At 33.8% G+C, this 22,758-nt stretch overlaps 3 protein-coding genes across 10 annotated transcripts in view; 1 reads left to right on the plus strand and 2 right to left on the minus strand.

Annotated features, from left to right (window-relative positions):
- Window positions 1-9,624, minus strand: part of LOC122516467 (mannosyl-oligosaccharide 1,2-alpha-mannosidase IA) — a 308,019-nt gene extending 298,395 nt beyond the window's left edge. For both annotated transcript variants that reach the window (XM_043634292.1, XM_043634291.1), the window contains exons 1-2: window positions 9,227-9,624; window positions 8,190-8,420 (exon numbers count right to left, since the gene is read on the minus strand). In XM_043634292.1, coding sequence (XP_043490227.1) covers window positions 8,190-8,420; window positions 9,227-9,403 — 408 coding nt within the window. In that variant the 5' untranslated portion in view covers window positions 9,404-9,624. The remainder of the gene's footprint in view (window positions 1-8,189; window positions 8,421-9,226) is intronic.
- A 326-nt stretch (window positions 9,625-9,950) lies between these two features.
- Window positions 9,951-12,307, plus strand: LOC122516471. Of its 4 annotated transcripts, none has more exons than XR_006303574.1 (4): window positions 9,951-10,398; window positions 11,065-11,159; window positions 11,531-11,775; window positions 11,902-12,307. XR_006303574.1 is itself a non-coding variant. In XM_043634298.1 (3 exons), the coding sequence occupies exons 1-3, from the start codon at window positions 10,162-10,164 to the stop codon at window positions 12,058-12,060; spliced, it is 417 nt and encodes a 138-aa protein (XP_043490233.1). In that variant the 5' UTR covers window positions 9,951-10,161; the 3' UTR covers window positions 12,061-12,307. The 4 variants fall into 4 exon arrangements, 2 of the variants coding, with proteins under 2 accessions (XP_043490233.1, XP_043490232.1); XR_006303575.1 differs by having other exon boundaries at window positions 9,951-10,174; XM_043634298.1 differs by lacking the exon at window positions 11,065-11,159 and having other exon boundaries at window positions 9,951-10,174.
- Window positions 12,308-12,679: 372 nt separating this feature from the next.
- The window catches only part of LOC122516468, a 56,336-nt gene continuing 46,257 nt past the window's right edge, over window positions 12,680-22,758 (minus strand). For all 4 annotated transcript variants that reach the window (XM_043634293.1, XM_043634296.1, XM_043634295.1 and 1 more), the window contains 8 exons: window positions 21,620-21,754; window positions 20,752-20,916; window positions 19,154-19,288; window positions 18,798-19,067; window positions 18,336-18,707; window positions 17,813-18,235; window positions 17,433-17,733; window positions 12,680-17,356 (listed from right to left, as the gene is read on the minus strand). In XM_043634293.1, coding sequence (XP_043490228.1) covers window positions 13,596-17,356; window positions 17,433-17,733; window positions 17,813-18,235; window positions 18,336-18,707; window positions 18,798-19,067; window positions 19,154-19,288; window positions 20,752-20,916; window positions 21,620-21,754 — 5,562 coding nt within the window. In that variant the 3' untranslated portion in view covers window positions 12,680-13,595. The remainder of the gene's footprint in view (window positions 17,357-17,432; window positions 17,734-17,812; window positions 18,236-18,335; window positions 18,708-18,797; window positions 19,068-19,153; window positions 19,289-20,751; window positions 20,917-21,619; window positions 21,755-22,758) is intronic.

The following is a 22,758-nucleotide window of genomic DNA, read 5'->3' on the forward strand; positions in this document are numbered from 1 at the left end:
AAAAATGTAAAAAGATTTCAAATCAAAAAATATTTATATATACATATAGCTATGCTAAATAAATATTATGCTAATAAACGATATGACATTAATCACCTGTTCGTGAATTTTTATTTTCATGCTAAAAAGAAAATACAAGAGAAATAGAAATAAATGAACATGCAAAATAACAATAATATAACGTTGAATTAATTTAGTAACTTCATCGGCCATTGCATTAAATTTATCGAATTTAACAAGCAATATATTTGAATGATTACAATCGTTTTAATTGATTCACATTATCAAGAATCTATTTGAAATGAATTGAAACATTTAATGTGCTTATTAAACTCGATATATATAATTTTAATTGATAAACGAAAAGAATATATATCGAAAAAATAATCCTTGGAACAAAATTACTTTCAGGTTTCTGTATTTTTAATGGGTTATCTTTCTCTTACTCTTTCTCTCTCTTTCTATACTTGTTGTTAAAAAATAATAAGGGTATATTGCGTCTCATATAAACATCGCATTCACCGTGAAACCAGCCTACTTTCCTGTTCCTGACTTAACCGTGAACACGTAAAAACCGTTAACCACACGTTCCACGAGTCAACTTCTCCTGTTGAAAACAACTTCTCGAGCATCGAACTCTACAATCTCGCATGTTTCTCTAACCGCGCATGAAAATATACAAGAATAACATCATTTCGTTTCGACAGAGTAAAATACAAAAAAAATTATCTTTAATCATTCATTTTGTAAGTTCGTCCACCATTGCGATTCGTTTGAAGATTTGGAGAATTCGATTGGAGGTGCCATCTTGCGACATTTTTCCGTAGCTTACCCAAAGTTCTTTTTTTGTATACCAAGGGATCGTTAATTTCAGTTCTACAATGGTATTAAATATATTACATTTATTACGTGTCAACAATCGATCTGGATATTTATAAAATTATTTCATAAATTGATCATATTTCCTATCTATTTTATAATTACGCTTATAATAACGTATATACTCTAACTTGAAATTCGATAAACCAATGAATGTCAGTCTCGATGAAACTCATATATCGAAAACGTGCTTGAATTTAATATCAAACGAATTATAAATTCGATCGGGTAGAAGGATTAACTCAACAAAACGATAAATAAACGAATAACGAGAGAACAATGGAGGATAATTTGAAATGAGAAAAGGGGAAAAATTAAAAAAGGAAATAAAAAATTAGAAAAAATAAAAAATTAAATGCAAACACAAATATGACATAAAATTATATCAAGTCGAGGTATCGACTTACGAAAGAGACTTCCAAAATCTTGCAACTTCCTGCTATGTCGATGCAGCGAGAGGTGGCGCCTACGTTCAATTCGAACCTTTCGTTCTAAAGTTTAAGAACCTATGAAACCCTTTACCTTAACGATTTCAAATAATGTCGCGAGATCAGAACGCCATCATGAGGGTTGAAAGTACCAATCCTTTATTTTACATTTCTTTTTAAATACTAATGGTAAAAAATTAAAAATTTTCATTAACAATAAATGATTGAAGGATCAAAACAATAAATGGTTATTGTTGTTTTGCGGAGCAATATAATTATTATTACTAATAGTAGTAATTTTCGACGAAAAAAGAAATATATTAGCAATCATATAGATTAACATTGATTCTAAAAATGTTCTAAATGAAAACTAAAGCACAAAAATGAGAAATTATTAACAATAATATGATTTAAGGATCATTATTAAAACAATCCCACGTAAAATAACTAGAAATATTGCAAAGAACAAAATGTTGATCCTTCAACAATTATCTGACGTTGAAATTATACAATTCTTTCGATTAGATGGTTAAAAATCCTAATTATTTAAGCAGTAATCTGATAACTAACCTCTTTTGAATAAAGAAAGAAGATATAAGTCGTGATTGAAATCACGTAACAATATAAAATTCGCTATTAATTTTACCAACGACAACGATAATGACAATGAGTATGCAGACGAGGAGGACGACGACGATGACGATGGAACGATTCCATTGATGAAACGCTTTTGATCAAGCTAGACAAAAAGCTATCTCGAAAAATTTCCGATCGTGCGACGCTCTTCACGAATAGAAATAGACTCGAATTGATCGATAACGGGACAAAACGTGACGCTTCGCGATGAGTTAGATAGAAAAAGTGGGTGAGTGAGTGAGTGAGTGAGTGAGTGAGTGAGTGAATCAGTAATAAAGAAAGAGAGAGAGAAAGAGAGAGAGAGAGATACTATATATCGAATCTCTTTCCTTCCGTAGTTTACACGCGAGTGATTAACCGAAGCTCATTCGTGTCCTGATCGAAGTACCTGTGATTTTTTTGTTCTTCTTTTTTTTCGATGTTCCAAAAGTTACTGCTGACGGACGAACGTGAACGTAAACAATGGCTAGCAAATGAAACTGTTTACTCGTTCTACCCTCGTACAACATTTCTATATCAATTCTTCTTTCTTTCTTTTCTATCGAATTTAAATCCATCGAACATCATCAATCTTTACATTGAATAACTAGTGTCTCTAAATATTATGTTATTTGGAAACTCATGTTCATGTTGTATTTTGTTAGAATATTAAAATTATTGAAATTTCTAAATAATTTGTAAATAATATATTTGTGTATTATATATAGTTTGTAAGTATAATAAATATAAGACTGTGTAATTTTTCTGTGGATTAATTAAAAAAATAAAATATAAGAAATTCGAGGAGAGCAGAAAATAATCGTTAATTAATACAACTAAATGTGCTAATATATTTATTTGTATAAATATAAAAATATATATATATTATAATAAATTTGTAATATTTATTAATAATATTTTAATAAGTATATTTAATATATATTTATAACAATTAATAATATATTTATAATTCTCTAATAATTATTTATATATATATATAAATATGCTAATATATTAATTAATATATTTAGGTACTATAAATAATAATATATTTCTGGTACATTATATAAATAAAATATATATTAATAAATATATTAGCAGATGTAATTATATTCGTTGGTGATATATTAATTCTATCTAATAAATATATCAGCATATATTTAGTTATCGTATCGATCAAATATAGTATTGCAAGAATTGTTTAATTACGATAATACCATCACAATTTCGATCACTTTGACGACATGAAAATTTTATTAACTCCTCTATCCCTCTTTCTCGCGTACTGAATTATCCCTTCATGAGCCTAATGAGGCAATCCCTAACACGGAAGATCGAACGTCCAGATCAGAGGACAGCGAATGCAAATACAAGTGCGAATTTGCGAATGCGAATTCGCAAAGCTGATTCACTGCTTGAAACACACATATCGACGTGCTCGTCAAACGGAAGAACAAGCGAATGCAATCAACGACGGTGACGAAGTGTCTGGGAAAAGGGTGGGATGCATGGAATTGGGGGAAGAGTGCAGAAGAGAAATTGGACAATGACGTTAGGCCAGTCAACGCGGGCCAAACCCGGAACTTTTCTTGTTTATGCTTCAAAATTTGACCTAAGGGTAAGTTGACGACGCTGAATCGAATGGTGCTAATTATAATAAAATCAGCAACCGGCATCTTGGGGAAAAAGGGTAAAAAAGGGTAAAATATAGCCTTATCTTAGAATCTAGGCATTTAATCGAAAAAAGTTTCAAACAAAAGTTGTAGAGAATTAAAATATACATAAAAATGTTCTATGAGTTATCTTCGTATTTTCAAAAATAAGCGAATAAAATTGGATTGAAGATGGGAATAAAATTTTAAGAGTGGGAGAAAGCAAGCTTATCCCTCCGTCGCGTTTTACACGCGAGCGAGCTAGTATACGTTCGAGCGTCCGCGTGCACTAATACACAAACGAAGGATCTTCGGCAATCTTCGGGACTCTCGGTCTTGAATGCAAGTGAGAGTGAGAGAAGAAACCGATATTTCCCTTTTCTATTTGTTTAGGCGATAACGAGTATTATTGTCCTTGGCCATCGATTGTTGAGCGTTCTGATATTTCTCTTTTTATATTTTTTCTTTCGGTAGCAAGAATTTTACGTCTTGGCCATCGAGCGTCGAACGTTTTGTATACGAGTGCGAGTGAGAAAGAAAACCGATATTTCTCTCTTTCTATTTTTTCTTTCGGTAGCGAGAATTTTTCGTTTTGGCCATCGTGCGTCGAGCGTTCTATATATCTATATATATCGGCGTATAAGCGCGGCACTTTTAAATCGAATCTTGATGCTTATGCACGCCGTTTCTTTATTTATTGTCAAAAATAATGAACCTTGAGTAAAAAAAAATAATTCATTTTAACAGAAACTATTATTATTTAGTTGAGAGTAAAAATAATGAATTAATTTTGTGTCTCGCCATAAAATTAATTAGAATAATTAATTGATATAAATTCTTTACCTCACAAAAATTTATTTGTATATCAAATTGAATACGTATTCTCTTTAAGACGAAATTTAAAATTAAATATTTTTCCTATTAAATTATGTATTTTATAAAATTTTAAATTACTGACTTTTTGTCTCGTAAAAATTTATTAGTTTATCAAATTAAATACATATTTGAAAAAGAAGAATTTTATAACCACACATAAAATTAATTCAAGATATATATGAAAGGATATTCTAAAAACGTGGAATTTATTTTTGTTCATACATAATTTTAATTCATTTTTATTATGTTATAAGAAAATAGTAATGCATTCTGATTCATCTTCGAAGTCTTAAGAATTGTACGAAATAAATTGAGCTATTATCAAGTGGTGCGTTAGCGTAAGTAGTAATGTCTTCGCTTCTCGCGCTGGGTATCTAACGTTCGATTCTTTGTGGGGGAATTATTTTTTTTTATAAGTTTTTCTATCCTTAACAAGGAGACGGTCAGTGAGTCTCACCTCAGATTTTTTTCAAATTTTGCACTAACGATATAAATTTTATTAGGAAATCAACATTATTACGCGAGTAATAAAATTACCAATTATAAATAAAATAATATCCAATAAATAACAAAAATTAATTTTTAACGTGCCGAAACGATACATTTTTTAGGATGATATTTACAGGATGAATTTGTAATTTAAGTAAAAAACTTCCTTTATTTGTGCAGGATGTAAAAAAATTCATTGCTTTTAATTTTTTTGTAATAATTTTAATTTTTTTCTATATATAATTAGAAATTAGGAAATGTAAAAATAATTTATATAACCTAAGGATAGAAAAACTTATAAAAAAAATCATTCCCCCGCGAAGAATCGAACGTTAACACCCAGCGCGAGAAGCGAAGACGTTACTACTTACGCTAACGCACCACTTGATAATTGCTCAATTTTTTTCGTACAATTCTTAAGACCTCGAAGATGAATCAGAATGCATTACTGTTTTCTTATAACATAATAAAAATGAATTAAAATTATGTATGAACAAAAAATAAATTCCACGTTTTTAGAATATCCTTTCATATATATCTTGAATTAATTTTATGTGTGGTTATAAAATTCTTCTTTTTCAAATATGTATTTAATTTGATAAACTAATAAATTTTTACGAGACAAAAAGTCAGTAATTTAAAATTTTATAAAATACATAATTTAATAGGAAAAATATTTAAATTTTAAATTTCGTCTTAAAGAGAATACGTATTCAATTTGATATACAAATAAATTTTTGTGAGGCAAAGAATTTATATCAATTAATTATTCTAATTAATTTTATGGCGAGACACAAAATTAATTTATTATTTTTACTCTCAACTAAATAATAATAGTTTCTGTTAAAATGAATTATTTTTTTTTACTCAAGGTTCATTATTTTTGACAATAAATAAAGAAACGGCGTGCCATAAGCATCAAGATTCGATTTAAAAATGCCGCGCTTATAGGCCGATATATATAGATATACAAAACGCTCGACACACGATGGCCAAGACGTAAAATTCTGTCTACCGAATGAAAAAATAGAAAGAGAGAAACATCGGTTTTCTTTCTCACTCGCACTCGTATACAAAACGTTCGACGCTCGATGGCCAAGACGTAAAATTCTCGCTACCGAAAGAAAAAATATAAAAAGAGAAATATCAGAAGGCTCAACAATCGATGGCCAAGGACAATAATACTCGTTATCGCATGATAAATAAAAAGAGAGAAATATTGGTTTGTTCTCTCACTCTCACTTGCATTCAAGACCGAGAGTCCCGAAGATTGCCGAAGATCCTTCGTTTGTGATTAGTGCACACGGACGCTCGCACGCATACTAGCTCGCTCGCGTGTAAAACGCGACGGAGGGATAAGCTTGCCTTCTCCCACTCTTAAAATTTTGTTCCCATCTTCAATCCAATTTTATGCGCTTATTTTTGAAAATACGAAGATAACTCATAGAACATTTTTTATGTATATTTTAATTCTCTACAACTTTTGTTTGAAACTTTTTTCGATTAAATGCCTAGATTCTAAGATAAGGCTATATTTTACCCTTTTTTACCCTTTTTCCCCAAGATGCCGGTTGCTGATTTTATTATAATTAGCACCATTCGATTCAGCGTCGTCAACTTACCCTTAGGTCAAATTTTGAAGCATAAACAAGAAAAGTTCCGGGTTTGGCCCGCGTTGACTGGCCTAGTGTGTTCGCGCGCCCACGTACACATACACGTGAGTATTCACTGTTACCCTCCAAACCCCAACTAATTAAATGTAATCAAATGTTTATTTGAATGTACCATGAAAATGCCTGATGACGTAACTCATTTTTCTAACATTTTACATAGATTTAATCAGCTTATACACTTTTGAGCAATCGAATGTGACAATAATGTAATAATGTAACTATACATATATATTATAAAATCGTTATATTATAATAATTATTGTTATAAATATTATATATACTATAATAATATAATAAAGTATACTATATTTACTATAGTATATTAAGCCTCACGAATAAATTACACAACGCACTGAAAAATCTGCCAATATATAAGGAATATAAAATGAAATGATTATAATTTTAGCGAGAAAATGTGGAGGAAAATATGTGTGACGCCGCAGAAGCGCACGTAAAGATTAACATATACTCTAATTATATAATAATGATTAATATTAATAATACTTATATAATATTATAATAATAATATGATATACTGTAATAATCTAGCGTATAATATAGTATAGTATAGGAATAATATAGCATAATATAGTATAATAATTATAACATAAATAATATAATATTATTATTATTGTGTAATTAGCATAATATTTATAACAAATGTAGCAATTATTAAATAATTGTATTTCTTTACCGATTTACAAAATTCGTATTTATAGAAATAAAAAGCAGAGGGAATATTTTTTCATGAAATTGTTATTTATCCTCGAATGCGGAATAGATTGGAAATAATATAAATTATTAAAGAAAGAAAGAGAGATAAAAGGAAAGAGAGGGAGAGAAGTTTGAGTTACATACACGCGTATACTATCCTACGTAATTCACGATTTGACAAGATGAAAAATTAATGAAGGGCCATGTCGCTTATTCCGGATGTTCCGATGCTGCCTAATGGCTCGATAAATAGATAATCTACAACGAACGTTGAATAGTTTGCTGCGAAAACTCGAAAAATGTAAAAACAATTAAAAAAAAAGAGAAATAGTTGATCAACAGCCAATGGAAATGGAGACAAATGGTGTACACTGTCAGCACGATAAACTGACAAAAACAATGAACATCTTTTTAATTAATTTTCTCTCCTTTGTATATATATATATATATATATATGCAGTTATTTTTGACAAATCGAGCACGCTACAAGAATACGAGGATTACGAGTTGTCCACCATTTGGATTATTAAAAAATAATAAAAACAAAAGAGAAGAACTGACTCGTGATAAAACATAACAACAAAAAAATGAAAAACAAGCAAATCTTATCGTTCATCGGAATTGATTACAAATAACGAGATAAGTTAAATAAGTCGGAGATAGTGCAAATAAATAGAATTTTTGTTACTATAGATAGATAACGCATCACACGTTATCGCAATCTAAACAATTTTGATTAATCCGTTGGATATTTCCATATGTCGACGTAGATACGATAGTATAAAATAATTAATATATATACAAAAGTACATACATTTACTCGATATCGTATTAGTAACCTAAATTAACCATAACAAACTAACCTCTTTAACTTTGTTCCTGCGTTCTCTGGCAATTTCATCTTTGTCCTCGCCACCAACAATCAAAGGAAGTTTTACCGCTGGAGCCGGTGGTACAGTTTCAAAAACTTGCTCATTTCGTTGTTGCACAATGACGGAAGATGACAAACTACTCGTGCGCACTCGCGAATCACTACCAACTATTTCCGGTTTCTCTAACGTCTTCTGTTGTTGATACTCTTCGTTAATTTTAGCCTGAAATTAATGTATTAAAGTGTATCTAATTTCTCCTCCCATTTAATAGGCACTTTGAGATCGTTATCACAAATAGAATTAGGATAATTAGAAAAACAAATAAATTAAAACACAAATAGAAGGCTGATTAGCATGGTAGACATTTTGGAGAACGATCTCGTTTGATACAACGTACCTCCTCCCCTACTACATACTTTTTATTATAATATTGTGTCGTTCGAGAAAGTGAATAATAAAGGAATTTATCAATAAATAAGCCGATAGAATAATAGGCTAAAAAATAAAATAAATAAGTTTCAGATATTCCCGCCAATGTATCGAAAACACGCATGTGCGAAACGTAGCGCGGGTGTCTGCACGTGCATTTAACTCGTGCGTCATCGTGAGAGATCGAGTGGGTCGAACGTAAACAAACGGGAAAGGACGGAGACGCACGAACGTATACACAGCGCCATTCGCGTTCTCCCTCTCGTACGAACGTCAAGACTAAACCACACTACTCTCTCGTTCTCTCTCTCTCTATATATATATATATCCATCCATACGTCTCTGTATAGGACTTGACGTTTGACCGTGATTTCACCATATACGCGACGTGTTGTATTTCTCGCGAAAGTGAATGAGTGAGAGAGAGAGTGAGTGAGTGAGTGAGTGAGTGAGTGAATGAGTGAGTGAGTAAGTGAATGAGTGACTGACTGAATGAGTGAGTGAGCAAGCAAGCAAGCAGGGGGAGATTGAGAAGAAAGAGGAGAAAGTAGAACACGAATGAAATTTCCATGAGAGAAAAAAATCTCTCGTAAGCACACCAGAAGTTTCATCCGATCCTCGATGAGATGTACGTCGACGTTGTAAGCTGCCTCGTGGCCGAGTGGCATTGGTAGGGCATTTGGATGATGGGAAGAGTAAGATTCATCATTGAATGAATCGCCGAGAGAAAAACGAGGTGGTGCTGGCATCAAAAGGTCTGGGCCTGCTTTTTGCATACGCCGGTAGACGCGATAAACGCTGTCCACGGCGACGCCACCGGCGCCAAAGTCCGGGAGAAAGAAGAATGCGCCGAAGCAGACGACGGCGAATGTCAAGAAGACCAAGAGGATCAGGTACTTTTCGCGCGGCCGGAAGGAACGTCTCGCAAACAGTGACGCCGGCGCGCCGCCGTTCGCCAGTCTCTGATACGACGGAAGGATACCACCACTCGCCGACGTCATTGCACTAAACAACTAACACGACACCCTCCTCGACGATACTTTACTCGCGTGTTTCTTAGTTCGTTTTCTTCGTTATTTAACACTGAGTGCAACGATACTTCAACGTATTTCACGCGACAGATTTCAACCGCACGGACAACACTCGTGTTAAAGAAGAAGCGGCTTAACGTCTCCTTCCTTGACTACTTTCTGACAACTCGACGATTACCAAAAGAAGAGAGGGCACACTTCACTCTGTCTGTCTGTCGCTCTCTTTCTTTCCAACTTTCTATACTGTCTTTACTTCTTTCTTTCTCTTCCCTTCCTCCCGTCAGTCCTTCCTTCCTTCCTTTCTTCCTTTTCGTTCTTTCTCTTTTCCTTTTCTTTCTTTCTTTCTTCCCTTCTTCTTTCTTTCAATCACGAACAACCCGACGAAACGAAGCGCACTCGCGTGTGCGTCGTTGCAACGTTTTACTTTGGCCCTTGCACGCCATTACGGACATGGTGCCACACCAGCGCCATCTGACAACCAGCCGACACACGTCTCTTATTCGATGTCATCAATACGTAACTAAATAACCCAAACATTTTTTTATATTATTCATTCAATAGAAATATCATTCATTTCATGCCTTTTTTAAATCAACATTTTTTTCCTCAAATTTGAAATGATATTGAATTTTGGAGATTGTAATGTTTTGAATAGTAATATTAAGAACTATTATAACAAATCCTGATTTGTACCTATTATTAGACTTTTAAAGTAAATACCGCTCAAACCTGAAATCTAGGTTAGACAAATTTGTAAATATATTTATATATTTATATATATTTATTTATGGAATTTTCTTCTTTATTTGCATAAATATTATTTTTATTGAAAATAGTGCTGAGTGAATTTAGAAATCTGTGAATAAATCTATCAAAAAGTATTCAGTAATCCTTTCTCTATTTGAATAATGTTACAAACATAGCAAAATATTTTCTCTTTTAATTAGGTGTTTGATTATTGGTGCATCAAAAAGTGAAACTACATTATTGTGAAACTTAATTGCTTGATAATTAAAAAGTTTCTACGATAACTAAATTGTTTGTAAATAAAATGTTTTAAATATCTTTTTTATTTAATTTTTTTTGTGTCAAGGATGAGTAGATATATGTAATGTATTTAAATACTACTTCATTCTTTTAAGTCTCAAGACATAACTTTGATACGGTTGCATTACTTTCTGAGAGAATCTAAATAACCGTCTATTTTGAACTGGGAAAAAATCAAACGACATACACTTTTCAATTGTATATAAATATTATTAATAGGATTAATTAGAGAAGAGAAACTATTTGTTTGTAAAATTTATATACATTTCTTTTTTGTATGATATATCTCACAACAAGACATAGTCCTACAATACACCGTCAACAATAATATAGTATTTCCTGTTTTGTTACGATTCCAGTTTCTGCCTTCTCTTTGTCGGAACAAATTTTGTATCTTCTTACATGATTTTTATTAATTTCTGTAACCAGCATTTTTCTTCTACAATGTCTTTAGGTAAGAAAATTCAAATCCATTGAAGATATGACATTCATTTTTGATACAATGTCTCCTACATGCTGCGTTGCAATTGCTGCTATAAAATCTTTTAATTGATGATTCAGATTTTGACCATCCAAATATTTTTATACAAAACATAATTTATAACCAATCAAATAACTAAATAGAAAACAAGATTTTATTCCTATCCATTAACTTCTATTTAAAGAGAATATACATTATGAATATGACCTAACATTACATTTTGTAATATTGCTTATGCTTGATAAACAAAATAACTGTATCTTGAACAATGGATCATGGTTTGTGTAACTGAGAGGAATCATTAAGATATAACATTGATATAATGCTTTTAAATCTATTTTTAGACATTAACGGTACTAAATTGAAGGATTGTGACAACAAAACAAATACGAAGACATTGACGTCAATGAACAGCAAAGTGTTAAGCTTAGTTTCCATCTGCCATGTAGCTTCGATTACAGCACTCTCTACATTCGACTACCTCAACTACAAATCAACTTTCGATTTATCGTATAAGGCGCGATTTTTCTTTAAAAATGTCTTCCTCGTTCGATTAAGAATTTCGATTGATCAAGTACTTAAAAATACCGTAAGACTTTTAAATAATAATAAAGAATTTTAATGCAAACAATTGTCTATTAATTTAACCGCTCAAATTGATTAATTCCTCAAAACAAAAAATATAGAAAATTAATTAAATTAAATTTATTTATAGCGCCTCAAGAAGAAGGAAGCAACTGTTACAACTGCGCTCTCTATTTTACAAACGCATTTTCCCGCCATCCGACCTGTAGAGATGAGGGAGTGGGAGGCTTTAATCTCGGACGATTTATATTATAATATCATTTATTACTCAACTATCATAAAAATTTGATCATTTAATTGTAATAAGTTTAATTTTAATGAAAACTATTTCAAATCTAAGAAGTTAAGTAACAATCGAGTGTTTTTTGGCACTAGGATAATAAAAACAATTTTACAAGGTAAGGTAATTACGTTAGCCTGTAAACGACTAAACTATAAATAACAAAAATAATTTCAAAGTAAATCAACTTTTATGAATCTAAAATTTAGTAATTTCGTGATATACATAATAGATACTAAAATTAAGGATAGAAAAAGATAATACAAAAAGACATTTGTTTGTGAGAGAAAAAATAAAGTATTTTTAAAACAAAATACTTATACAAAAAGTATATAAAAAAAAAGAGAAAAAATAAAATAAAATAAAACGAAAGTTTGTACATTGATGTAAACGAAAATGTGACGTAACGTAATACATAAGTACAATAATATGTAACATTTAACATTCGTTAACATAAAATAAAATTCACGCTTACTTAGAGATCAAGGATTCTTCTTTATCTCACTCATTCATGCACGCACGCGCATTCTCTCTTTGTGTTTGTCTTTTTCTCTCTCTCTCTCTCTCTCTCACACACACTCTCTTTCTCTGTTTGTGTCTCTTCCTTTCTCTTTTTATTACTCTTATCTTCTAATTATCTTTATCCGAATTATTTCCCTACGTATTTTTCCTAACTTACGAGTAAGTCCTACGTAGCACGTCTAGTATCACAATTCTGCATTTTTCTTTCAACTAACTAATCTCGTAATATCGCTATTTGTTTATAACAGATTCAGAAATACATTCTAATTAACAACTGTTCGATAATAACAATTTGCGGAGCTACATAAAATTCGAGAACGATAGCATAAGCTATTTACACAATAGGTTATTAAAATTACTAACATAAGACGGATTTCTATGAACTTAACAAATTCTATAGGGTTCGAGAATATTGTCTATATCTATACGGTATATAAATTACGTTACCGTATGGCGATGACTTAAAAAGGTACAATAAGAAAAAAAAATATTAAACTAAAAAACCTATAAAAATTTATACATAATACGCATAAAATAATACAAATGTCAGTGAATTAATAGCTATTCGACGAAGGCCTTTGATTCGATATTACACTATCTGATAATTAGCTTATATACAAAACGATTATCTTAACCCGTAACTTGTAAATTGGGATCTATCAAATTCCAGCAGTTGCTTAATACTTGTTATAACAAACTTTTCCTTTTTCTTTAAAATTTGTTTTTAAATGTTTGTGAGAAAATTTAAATGGACTAGTTTTTATATAAAGTAATAGATATTATTCACAATACTATTTTATCTTATTTTGTTAAAGTACCTCTAAACTTTTGAACGCTTTTCGAAGATCCTGCTAACTTTACTATACTATACACATAATAATATCGGTTACGGGTTAATAATAATGCACTTAATATACCTTTGTTTAAAGGTTTGTTGGCATAATGAAGAACACTATTCCATAATGTAGTCTATTAACTTAATATCTAACAAAGAAGTTTAAGTCAATGTCAATTAAAGACAATTAATTTTTTGGCTGAAAACGGGCCATGTAAAAATCACAATCAGAACAAAATTTGGCAGGTTCCATCACCTGTTTTTGTCGACAAAGATCGCAAAGTACACTCCTAGCCGCTAATGAAGCAACTATGCTTGACTTCAGCATAGAAGACGATGTTTGGCCGATCGGCGTGCTACTCTTCGCGGTGGAAAGAAAGTGGATTTGTTTGTTCTGTTTAGGAGGAGGTGGATGTTGATAAGCTGGATATTTCATGTTTGATTGGATTTGTCCGTTCTGTAAAGGATTAGGATAAGTTTGATTAGGTGCCAAAACATTTTGCTGATCCTTCTGCGGTGGTCTCTGATAATTGTCGTACCTCTGTTGATAATTATGAACGGTTTGTTGCTTTTGTTGATAAGACAACGTCGTCGATGATGGTGGATTAGGTGGCGGTTGATACTGAGGTAAAGGTTGATTAATCCTATTTGGTTGAGGCACTGATTGATAAGGATAATTTTGACAATTATTATGAGAATATTGATTTGGATAAGGGCTTGGCGATTGATTCGATGGATAACCCAGTTGTTGTTGAGAATACTGAACAGTTATTGGACTGGCATTGTGATTGGAAATCCTCTGATTAAGACCATTTTGATGTTGCTGTAATCCACTGGCTGATAATTGTTTATTCATTTGATTGTGTTGCTGTTCTAACTGATAAAACTTCTGATAAGTATTCTTCTGACATAGATTCTTTTGCTGCTGAGACACGGACGGTATATATTGATTACCATGCATCTGTGTCGGATAAGGACTAGCCGGCTTCTGCGTCTGTGATATTGGAACATTCTGATTTCTAGGATGAGACGTTTGAGTTTGCGTGTAGGAAGATTGTGATGATAAATACTGTGGATACCCATTTTGAGAATAACGTATTTGTTGTTGAAGTTGTGGAGAATATGAAGTTGGTGGTGGATTTGAAGCAGATATAATCATACCAGGAAATGTTTCTCTACTTGTATCTTGTGCCTCAGTACTATAAGACCCACATATTTTTTTGTCTACTGCTGAACCAATAGAGTCATTTGAATTTTGCCTGCCGAATATCGGCTTGATATTTTCAGAAATCGAAATAGGATTGACGCTTCTTAACTGATCCTGGAATGGTGTTGCAGGTACACTGTCAGCTTCACATTTAAGAGGAAGAGTTTGTTGTTGGAACCTCGGTGTAGTTTCTCTGTTCATCTCAGCTTCCTGAAGATTTCTAATTTCACGAAGTACTTGAGCAGATTCTGGTTTGTTCATAGCAGATCGTAAAACTCTCTCCAAGATGGGATTAGGTATGTACGAATCTTTTTCGTCATCTTCAGCTGTAGCTACAAGAACTACTTGATCACAAAACGACACGCTCTTCTTTTTACCTATCCTCCTCTTTACTTTCCTCATTTCTATATCCTCTTCGTTCGGAAGTATCGTTTTGTTTTGTATGGTATTTTGCATAGCTACCTCACTAATATCGTCTTCAGGATAATCAACAGGTAGTCCATTCTCGTGTGGTAATGTTAAAGACATTGAGAGAATAGCTGCGTTTAATCCACTCTGTTGAACAGTGCATGAACTATCAGAAGGTATAGTTGATATATAAGTATCTTGATTAGTCGTGGATTCATTTTGAATTGGTTGATTAGTGAAATTATTCATTTTAGGGAAAGTATTCGAATTATCTGAAGAATATTTTAATCTCGTTTCGTCTACTTGCTGATGTTCATGAGGCATATCAATTGTTGGAGCGACAGCGGGATTTGAATTTGATTGTTTAGCGGGAGGTTTAGGTTCGGAGTCTACTTTTGAGCTGATTTGTAATTTATTCTGTTCAAATCTCGCTGCCATATCTTTGACAGATGACACTACTCTAGGACAGTCGACAACATCGCGACCTACCGTATCATATCCAAGACTATTCATCATAAGATCACTAGTTCTTCTAGCTATGCTTGTTATTTGATTCGTATTGATAGATGGAGACCTAATTTTTGGTATATCTTGCTCGAGCGAAGCCTGATTTTTCATTCTTTTTTCTGCCTGTTTAGCTTGAAGTTCCTTCAGCCAAGTCTCGCTCGCAGATTTCTCTTCTTTTTCTTGTTCTTCGTTCGTTTTTAAATCCTTCGAGTCGGAAGAAAAAATTTGTTCGTTCTTTATTTGCAATTGAGAAAAAATATTATTTAACGTTTGAGTTTCTAATCGATGTAAGCGTTGCTGATTGGAAACGTATAGTTGCTGAAGAGATTGTTCTCTTTGAGATTGATTCTCTTGAACGTGACCAATATTACTCTCGTCGATTGGTGGCGGTGGAGGTGGGAAATCTTCGCTAGCTTGTCTGGAATGTGACACTGAATGGATAGATGGGTATGGAGGGGGCGGGAATTCTTCACTCGGTTGTCTTGAATGAGAGATGTTTCCATTTTCCGGATACGGTGGAAGAGAATCTAAAGAACCTTGCTGTTTTATAGGACTTTGTTCGCTGTGTACATCTGCACGAGTAATCACATAGGTAGGCTCATAAAGAATACCATTAGCATATTGAACGACATCGTCCTGAATTCTAGGCTTGTTGTTATAATTAGTCTGAACATTAGCAGGATGTCCGTTTTGTTCCATACCATAAGACGGAATGAAAGGTAAGGAATGCGACTCTGTCGAGTAATCAGCATAATTAGAATTACGATTCGATGAATTTGACGAATTTCCATTGTTCATGTGGTTCCAATAGCTGTTGTTTTGATCTTGAGATCCTGTTACTGTGTTAGATGAACATTGTCCGTCTGAAGATGAATACGTGGACTTATCGGCTTGCTGATCGCTATGCACTTCACCCGAACACTTAGACTTGCTAAGCTGAGAAGTGGTTCTGACAGGAGGTGGTGGTGGTACCTTCGCTACATGTAATACTTTACCAGCACTACCGTGGAAACTCTTCCTCATTAATCGACTTCTTTCCAAGTTCGGATTGCTCGTATTCCCAATATTATTATTGGCATTTCCAGCAAATTCCAAATGACCTTCGGACAGATAACCGCTCAGAGATTGTGCCATTTCATTACCCTTTAAACCAACACTGGAATCGTCCACGGATTGCTTTGGCAAAGCGTTCGAGGTACCTTCCACGTTAATATTTGCTTGATTGTCCTGTCCCTCTCGCAAATCAGGCATGCTTCGATTCTTTCTTTTTATTAGCCCACCCATTAATAGCTTCCTACGAATCTTATGCTGCTTTTTACCCTGTTTCTGCTCGGTCACGTTCACGTTATTTTGTTGAGAAACTCTTAAATTCGTTGTACCGACTTCGATATTCTCTTTTGATTTCTCAATCGATTTGGTACTTTTCGGAGAGGGTGAAGTGCGTGAAGGTGCTATAGAAAAGTCTTTCGATATGTTCTTATTTCTTTCTTCGCTCCTAGCTCGTTTCTTATCCTTTTTGTCGTCATCGCAACGCTTTGTTCGACCAAACAATCCAGTTCTTTGAGTTGGACGATCATGGAGCATATATTCCTCGTCTTCGATAACATTTACAGTAGTAGCTTTGCTCCTCAACGTCTTTTTCTTAGGCAGAGTCGCATAAATCTCGATACTTTTTGTCGTTGGTTTCTCCACAACTGCTACTGGTGCATTTACTAACAGTTCACGACTATTCTGTCGAGAATGATTACCTTTATCGCGTGAACTTTGTCGAGAATGTTGACCAGACTTACTGTTTTCTCTCGAATGCCTACCCTCAACTGCTCCTTCTAAAGACACACACATACACCAATTAAAATCTTTTTCAAAAGTTTAAATATCAAAAATGAAAACGAATGTGCATACCTTCTTTCTCAACATTAGCTGACGTTTGTTCTTGTAACATTCTTCTCTGTAAGCTCCTAGTTTTCATCACACAAGTATTGTGTTTCATTCTTGCGTTCGAAATTGTATGATCGTTGTTGTAAGGTGCTTCCATTGCAGCCCTAGCTTTATTACTAGCTGCTTTACACAAAGCTACAGCCGTGCTGAAATCTCCAGCTTCTTCGGCAGCTCGAGATTTGTCCAGAAGGGCATCCGTTTCCTTACAAAGACGTTCGCAATCGTCTTTTGATGAAGGTTGATAGCCCTCCGGAATTTGAGCAAGCTGTAGTAAAGATTCATTGATAAGAAGAATAATGCTTATCAAATGATTGTTATTGAGTGATCTGTTGAAAGATCTTAACCTGTAGATTGTGTTTAAGACCCTGTTGAAGTGGAAGACTGTCCGTAGAAGACAATGAGTATGAATCATATCCAGCATCATAATGCCCACTACTGCTGCTAGATAATTCACCAGATTTGCTAGTTGGACTTTTAGGAACTCCAGAGTTTCTCTGAGCTTTATTGACAAAATACAAGTACGGATTTTCTATGGTTGTGGACGAACTAGAAGAAGCACTATTCCTGTCGCCTGACCAATTTCCAGAATCTCGTCTTCTTGGCACGTTCATATGTTCTGGTATACTAATCCCATCTGAAGGCGTTGAGCCGGCACTGAGACTCCTAGTTAATTGCATTTGTTGCTTTTTTTGTTGTTGCATTACACTCTCTACCGCTCTACGACTTATGTATTTGGATTCGACCTCTCCATCAACCACATCAACACCCTTGAATAATAAACAAATGTTCCTTATTTATTATACAAAATCATTTACCCCATAAAAATAAATAACAAAGAGAACAATTAATTAAGAAAAAATAACAAACCTGATTATCAAAAATGTTGTTCTGTATTTCTGTAAGATTTTGATAATCACTATAAATTCGTTGAGCGATAATATGAGGAGGACTATCCGGATTAGGAGTAATGGCACGTCTGGCTGTATTGTTAATCGAAGGTTTCTCTGGACTAGGTGTAATGGATCTACGAACGTTATTCTTCGGTGGAGTTTTCAATATGTTTCCACTTGGAAATCGTGTAACCGTTTTCGGGGCGTTTTCAGTATTTACCGGAGTCCCATCTGGTGTTGCATAAAGTAATAGCAAGGGTTGATATCTACCCCTCCTACATTTCTCAACGACTTGTTCCCATCGTGGTCCTATTTCTTTAACTGTGGCATCGTCAAAATAAATCCAAACCTAAAGAAATTAAATAGAGATATTAATTTTAATTCATTCAATACTGTATATAATCATTAGGATTATTTATAAAAATTAAACAAAGCTTACCTTTAGTTTAGTATGAAAAAAGAAAGTAGAGTAATGTTTTCCATAGTAAGTAACAACCCCAACAAGATTATGTATCGTTGAGGCACCCCAAGATGAGTCAACAACGCTATGGAAAACATCAGTAAGTCGAAGGGATGTTCCTACCGTAGCGAATACATCCATTATATGATCTAGGGACGGTCGTTCGCTATCCCAAACAACCCCAACGGAAACTATTTCCGGTCGATTAATGAGCGTCCTACAGATTTGAATCTTCGCACCACACGAACTCTAAAATACGATATAACGTGTTAATTGACAAATCTTAAGATTCGATTAGAAAAATGAAGTTCTATTTATTTTATTCTCCCACTTACTGGACAATCACGAATGTCACCCATTCCACCGGCTCTCCTCAAAAGTTGACCAAAGAGATCCGGACTGGTTCGTGAGTTAGCTTGAGTCTGACGAGCTTGCGACGTTAATGCTGATGCTGAGACATAATGGACCATCTGCAATAACAACGTAGTTCTCTTTCTCTTTTCTTCTAATTAACGATGATCGTTAGCATCAGCTAGGTTTCTATCATTATCTGTTCGTAATCATACTCGTATCATAATTATCCGACGACTTCGAAGACAATGCACGTCTTTGATTATATTAACGACCAACCAATCAATTATCTTTACGAGATAGTTAGCCGCGTTCTCAATCGATGAATACAATGCATCTATGAAGTTTACTCTAGCATGGAGTTGAATTTCGCAACCGATAGAACGACTATGTATATATCAGCATTATTTCGTAGTGCGCTTTCAAAGGCGGCATGATAAATACTTTTATGGGGCGTAAAGCAATCTAGAATTCGATATAAAGTAGATATACACGAATACACGTGGGTGGAGCCGTTTCCTTAGGGTTCTTTTGTCTCTTGGCGAGAGTACGAGTAAATAATAATAATAATAAAAAAAAGTCTATACAACAAACTGGCTCCATGCATCGTGTGCATCGGTCATGGCCGATTACTTTTACCATGTCCCCCACGAGTAGTTCTTGATTGATAGTTTCGAACGTGCTACTTTCGTTTAACGGTTGTCCTTTTGGAGTAGGTAGTAAGATCTCCTGAATTTTTCTTATAATCACTGTCACCCGTAGATTACACCAATAGAAGAAAATAGATTTCCCAACGAATATCTATCTGCTCGAGTTTAACGAGCAATAAAATTGTATCTTGCACATGCGTGTACATATACGTTGTCTACCAACTGAATTGGATATATCGATCTAGAGTTCTAATTAATCAAGGAGGAAAAAGTAGTTGGATTGCGACAATCTTAACTGCTGACTCGAATAAATACATTTTGCAAGAAATCATTAATAATGTAAGAATAATCTAACTATTTTTCTAAAAAGATATCATGGATATCACCGTCTTAAAATCCTTTCTCTTTGAACCCCTTCGAATGTCGAACAAATGAACCGTTAAATCGTAATTGCCTGGTCGGAGGTTCAGAGTACCTGAGCAAATGGCTTCCAGCTTAAGTCCCCTAAATCCCGTAGGAATCGAGAAAAGGGCATTTTCGATCCCTTTTTTCATTAGCAGTCACAGAGAACCCTTACACCACCCACAAGGACCCTTTTTCTTTCTTGTGCTCGTCAATCGTGCAGAAAGAAGGTTAACCTGAAAGGCCCTGCAGTCTTCGATTTATGTATTCTTGGTATATAACCCTTTCCAACGAAATTTCGCCATATCGTTTTTACCTGAGAATCTTTAATCGTGAGAAATATTTCTATTGGAGGAGATGCTTCGAAGTTTCCTCGATTTAATTTAATCCGAATGAATGAGAACCAAAGATAGGTTCGGTTAATGTTATTTAGTTTGAGGTATCCACAAAATGTCAGATATCGATTCAACGATACATAACTTCGAGCTATAAATAAATTAGATGATAGTGTAAAAGGGACGTCGACGAACCTGCGTAAAGGGCAAAGGCTCCGACGTGGCTCCGCACGCACCGCAAACGCTTTGTTCGACGAGGGTCATAGCAAACTTTTGATGTGGCACGCAATGTCCAGCGCTACACATGTCCTCCGCTTGTCCGCTTGCTATATGCAAATGAATACGCAGCAGAATATTTTCCTGAAAAAGAGGAAAAGAAAAATAATTAATATCGTTAAATCACATGAAATAATCATTAATAAAACGACGTAAATAATATATTCCACAGATTCATAAAGAATGCACGATAAATTAAAAATACTTCAATTAAACAAAATATTTATTTCAACGGAGATAATAATTCGTCCTTCGTTCATTTAATAACACTTCGTCAGCAGAATTATTATATTACAAGGAAAACTTTGTAATGGACTTTACGAGCTTACAATTACGTTCCTGGTGTTATCCGTTGTTGATCGATGTCGACACACGTGCATACATATTTGTGTTAAACGTGACCACGTTGTAAACGAGAAAGTGGACTCTCGTCGGCATTTGCCGATCTCTCAAGGATCGTTCAAAGCTTGGCTTGTTAACCGCTGCTAGGAACCATTAGACTATTATACTGCGGTTGGTGGTAAAAATTTTCGATGACATTAAGGATGAAATTTTATCCTTTTATATTCATTTTTGTTGTTGTTATTATTATTTTTGTCTATTTAAGTAGGTACCTAATAATTGACGCGATACTTATTACATAAACAAATGTACACGAAAGACACCAAGATGAGTTAATAAGAGAATTTCAGGAAAGAAGATGAAAATGATGTATATATGTATGTAAATGTTACGCGTATGTGTATATGTGTATATGCTTATGTACATAGATTCGTGTGGTACTTACGAAACATTCTGCAGCATCGTCCATAAATCCAAGCTGAAACCTTTGCTGATCAAGAAAGCTCTCGGCGAGGGCGCGACGCAACGTGTCGGGTGGCAAGGCACTTTTTTGCGAGGACTGCAATTCCGAGAACAGCTCCTGTGACACACAACGTGACGAAGATTTAATGTCGGTCTTTCGTTAAAGAAAAGAAAGATAGGGAGAGGGATTGACTCGATCGGCAAACGAATGCTTTCAAACGAAACTCGTTACACTTCTTGCTCACGATTGAACGCAAATTAAATCGTCTCGGGACATTAATCTTCCTTGGCGATTGGCTCATTTTTTTGTAATTCTCATTCTCCCATTGAACTCAACATTGAACTTTAAATACAAATATTAAAAATTGTTCATTGATTGTACTCAACGTTCAATAATAAAATATTCAAAATTTGTTTTTTCATCCAATTCAACGTTGAACATAGAATAAAAAATTCGGACAAAGATATTTAAAATTAATCATCGATTGGAGCTCAACGTTGAAATGTGAATATTAAATTTAAGCATACGGGATATTCAAAGTTGCTTAAAAGTGTGTTAAATTTTGGTACAATGATTCATTTCTACATAATATTTACAAACTTTCGTCGATTTTGCAAACATCCAACAACAGCGTTCCGAGAGGAAACGCTCTCTCTTCGTAGTATTTGCGATATCTCGTTTAACAGACAATCGATTCAAGGAATTGCGAGCAATTTCAAAAGAGGATGCTAGCGAAAGTGCGAAAAACCAACTCTGTGTGAACATACGAAAGATCTCTTATTCATACTTCTTTAACCAAAATAAAATGAACCGTAGTAGCGAATACGTAATCTTCAATTAAACAATTCTAGATTTTGTTACTTTAAAAAGATTTACAGATTTCAAATAGTTTCCTCCCGTGATCGATCGAAACTCTAAGCGATCTCTTTCGTAATTAATTTTTTTAACAAACACGAATGCAACAACATTCGTCTGTAGAAAGTCACCTATGACTTGCAACAAGCTGGCCAGATCTTGCTCATAACATTTCGAGAGACGATGCTAGAGAAAAAAGACAGATAAAAAATTGACGCATACAAGAAAAAGAAACATAAAACAAGCATGGATCGTCTTAGACAATT

Source organism: Polistes fuscatus, unplaced genomic scaffold (genome assembly GCF_010416935.1).
Source record: "Polistes fuscatus isolate 324 unplaced genomic scaffold, CU_Pfus_HIC Scaffold2, whole genome shotgun sequence".
Taxonomy (NCBI): domain Eukaryota; kingdom Metazoa; phylum Arthropoda; class Insecta; order Hymenoptera; family Vespidae; genus Polistes; species Polistes fuscatus.

Bases quoted from the DNA above. Each gene is read 5' to 3' on its own strand.
- LOC122516471 (XM_043634297.1), top strand. From the start codon at position 11,108: ATGATTTTTATTAATTTCTGTAACCAGCATTTTTCTTCTACAATGTCT. The intron at 11,160-11,530 runs GTAAGAAAATTC...ATCTATTTTTAG, and splicing joins TTCTTCTACAATGTCTTTAG to ACATTAACGGTACTAAATTG. The intron at 11,776-11,901 runs GTAAGACTTTTA...ATTTATTTATAG, and splicing joins ATCAAGTACTTAAAAATACC to CGCCTCAAGAAGAAGGAAGC.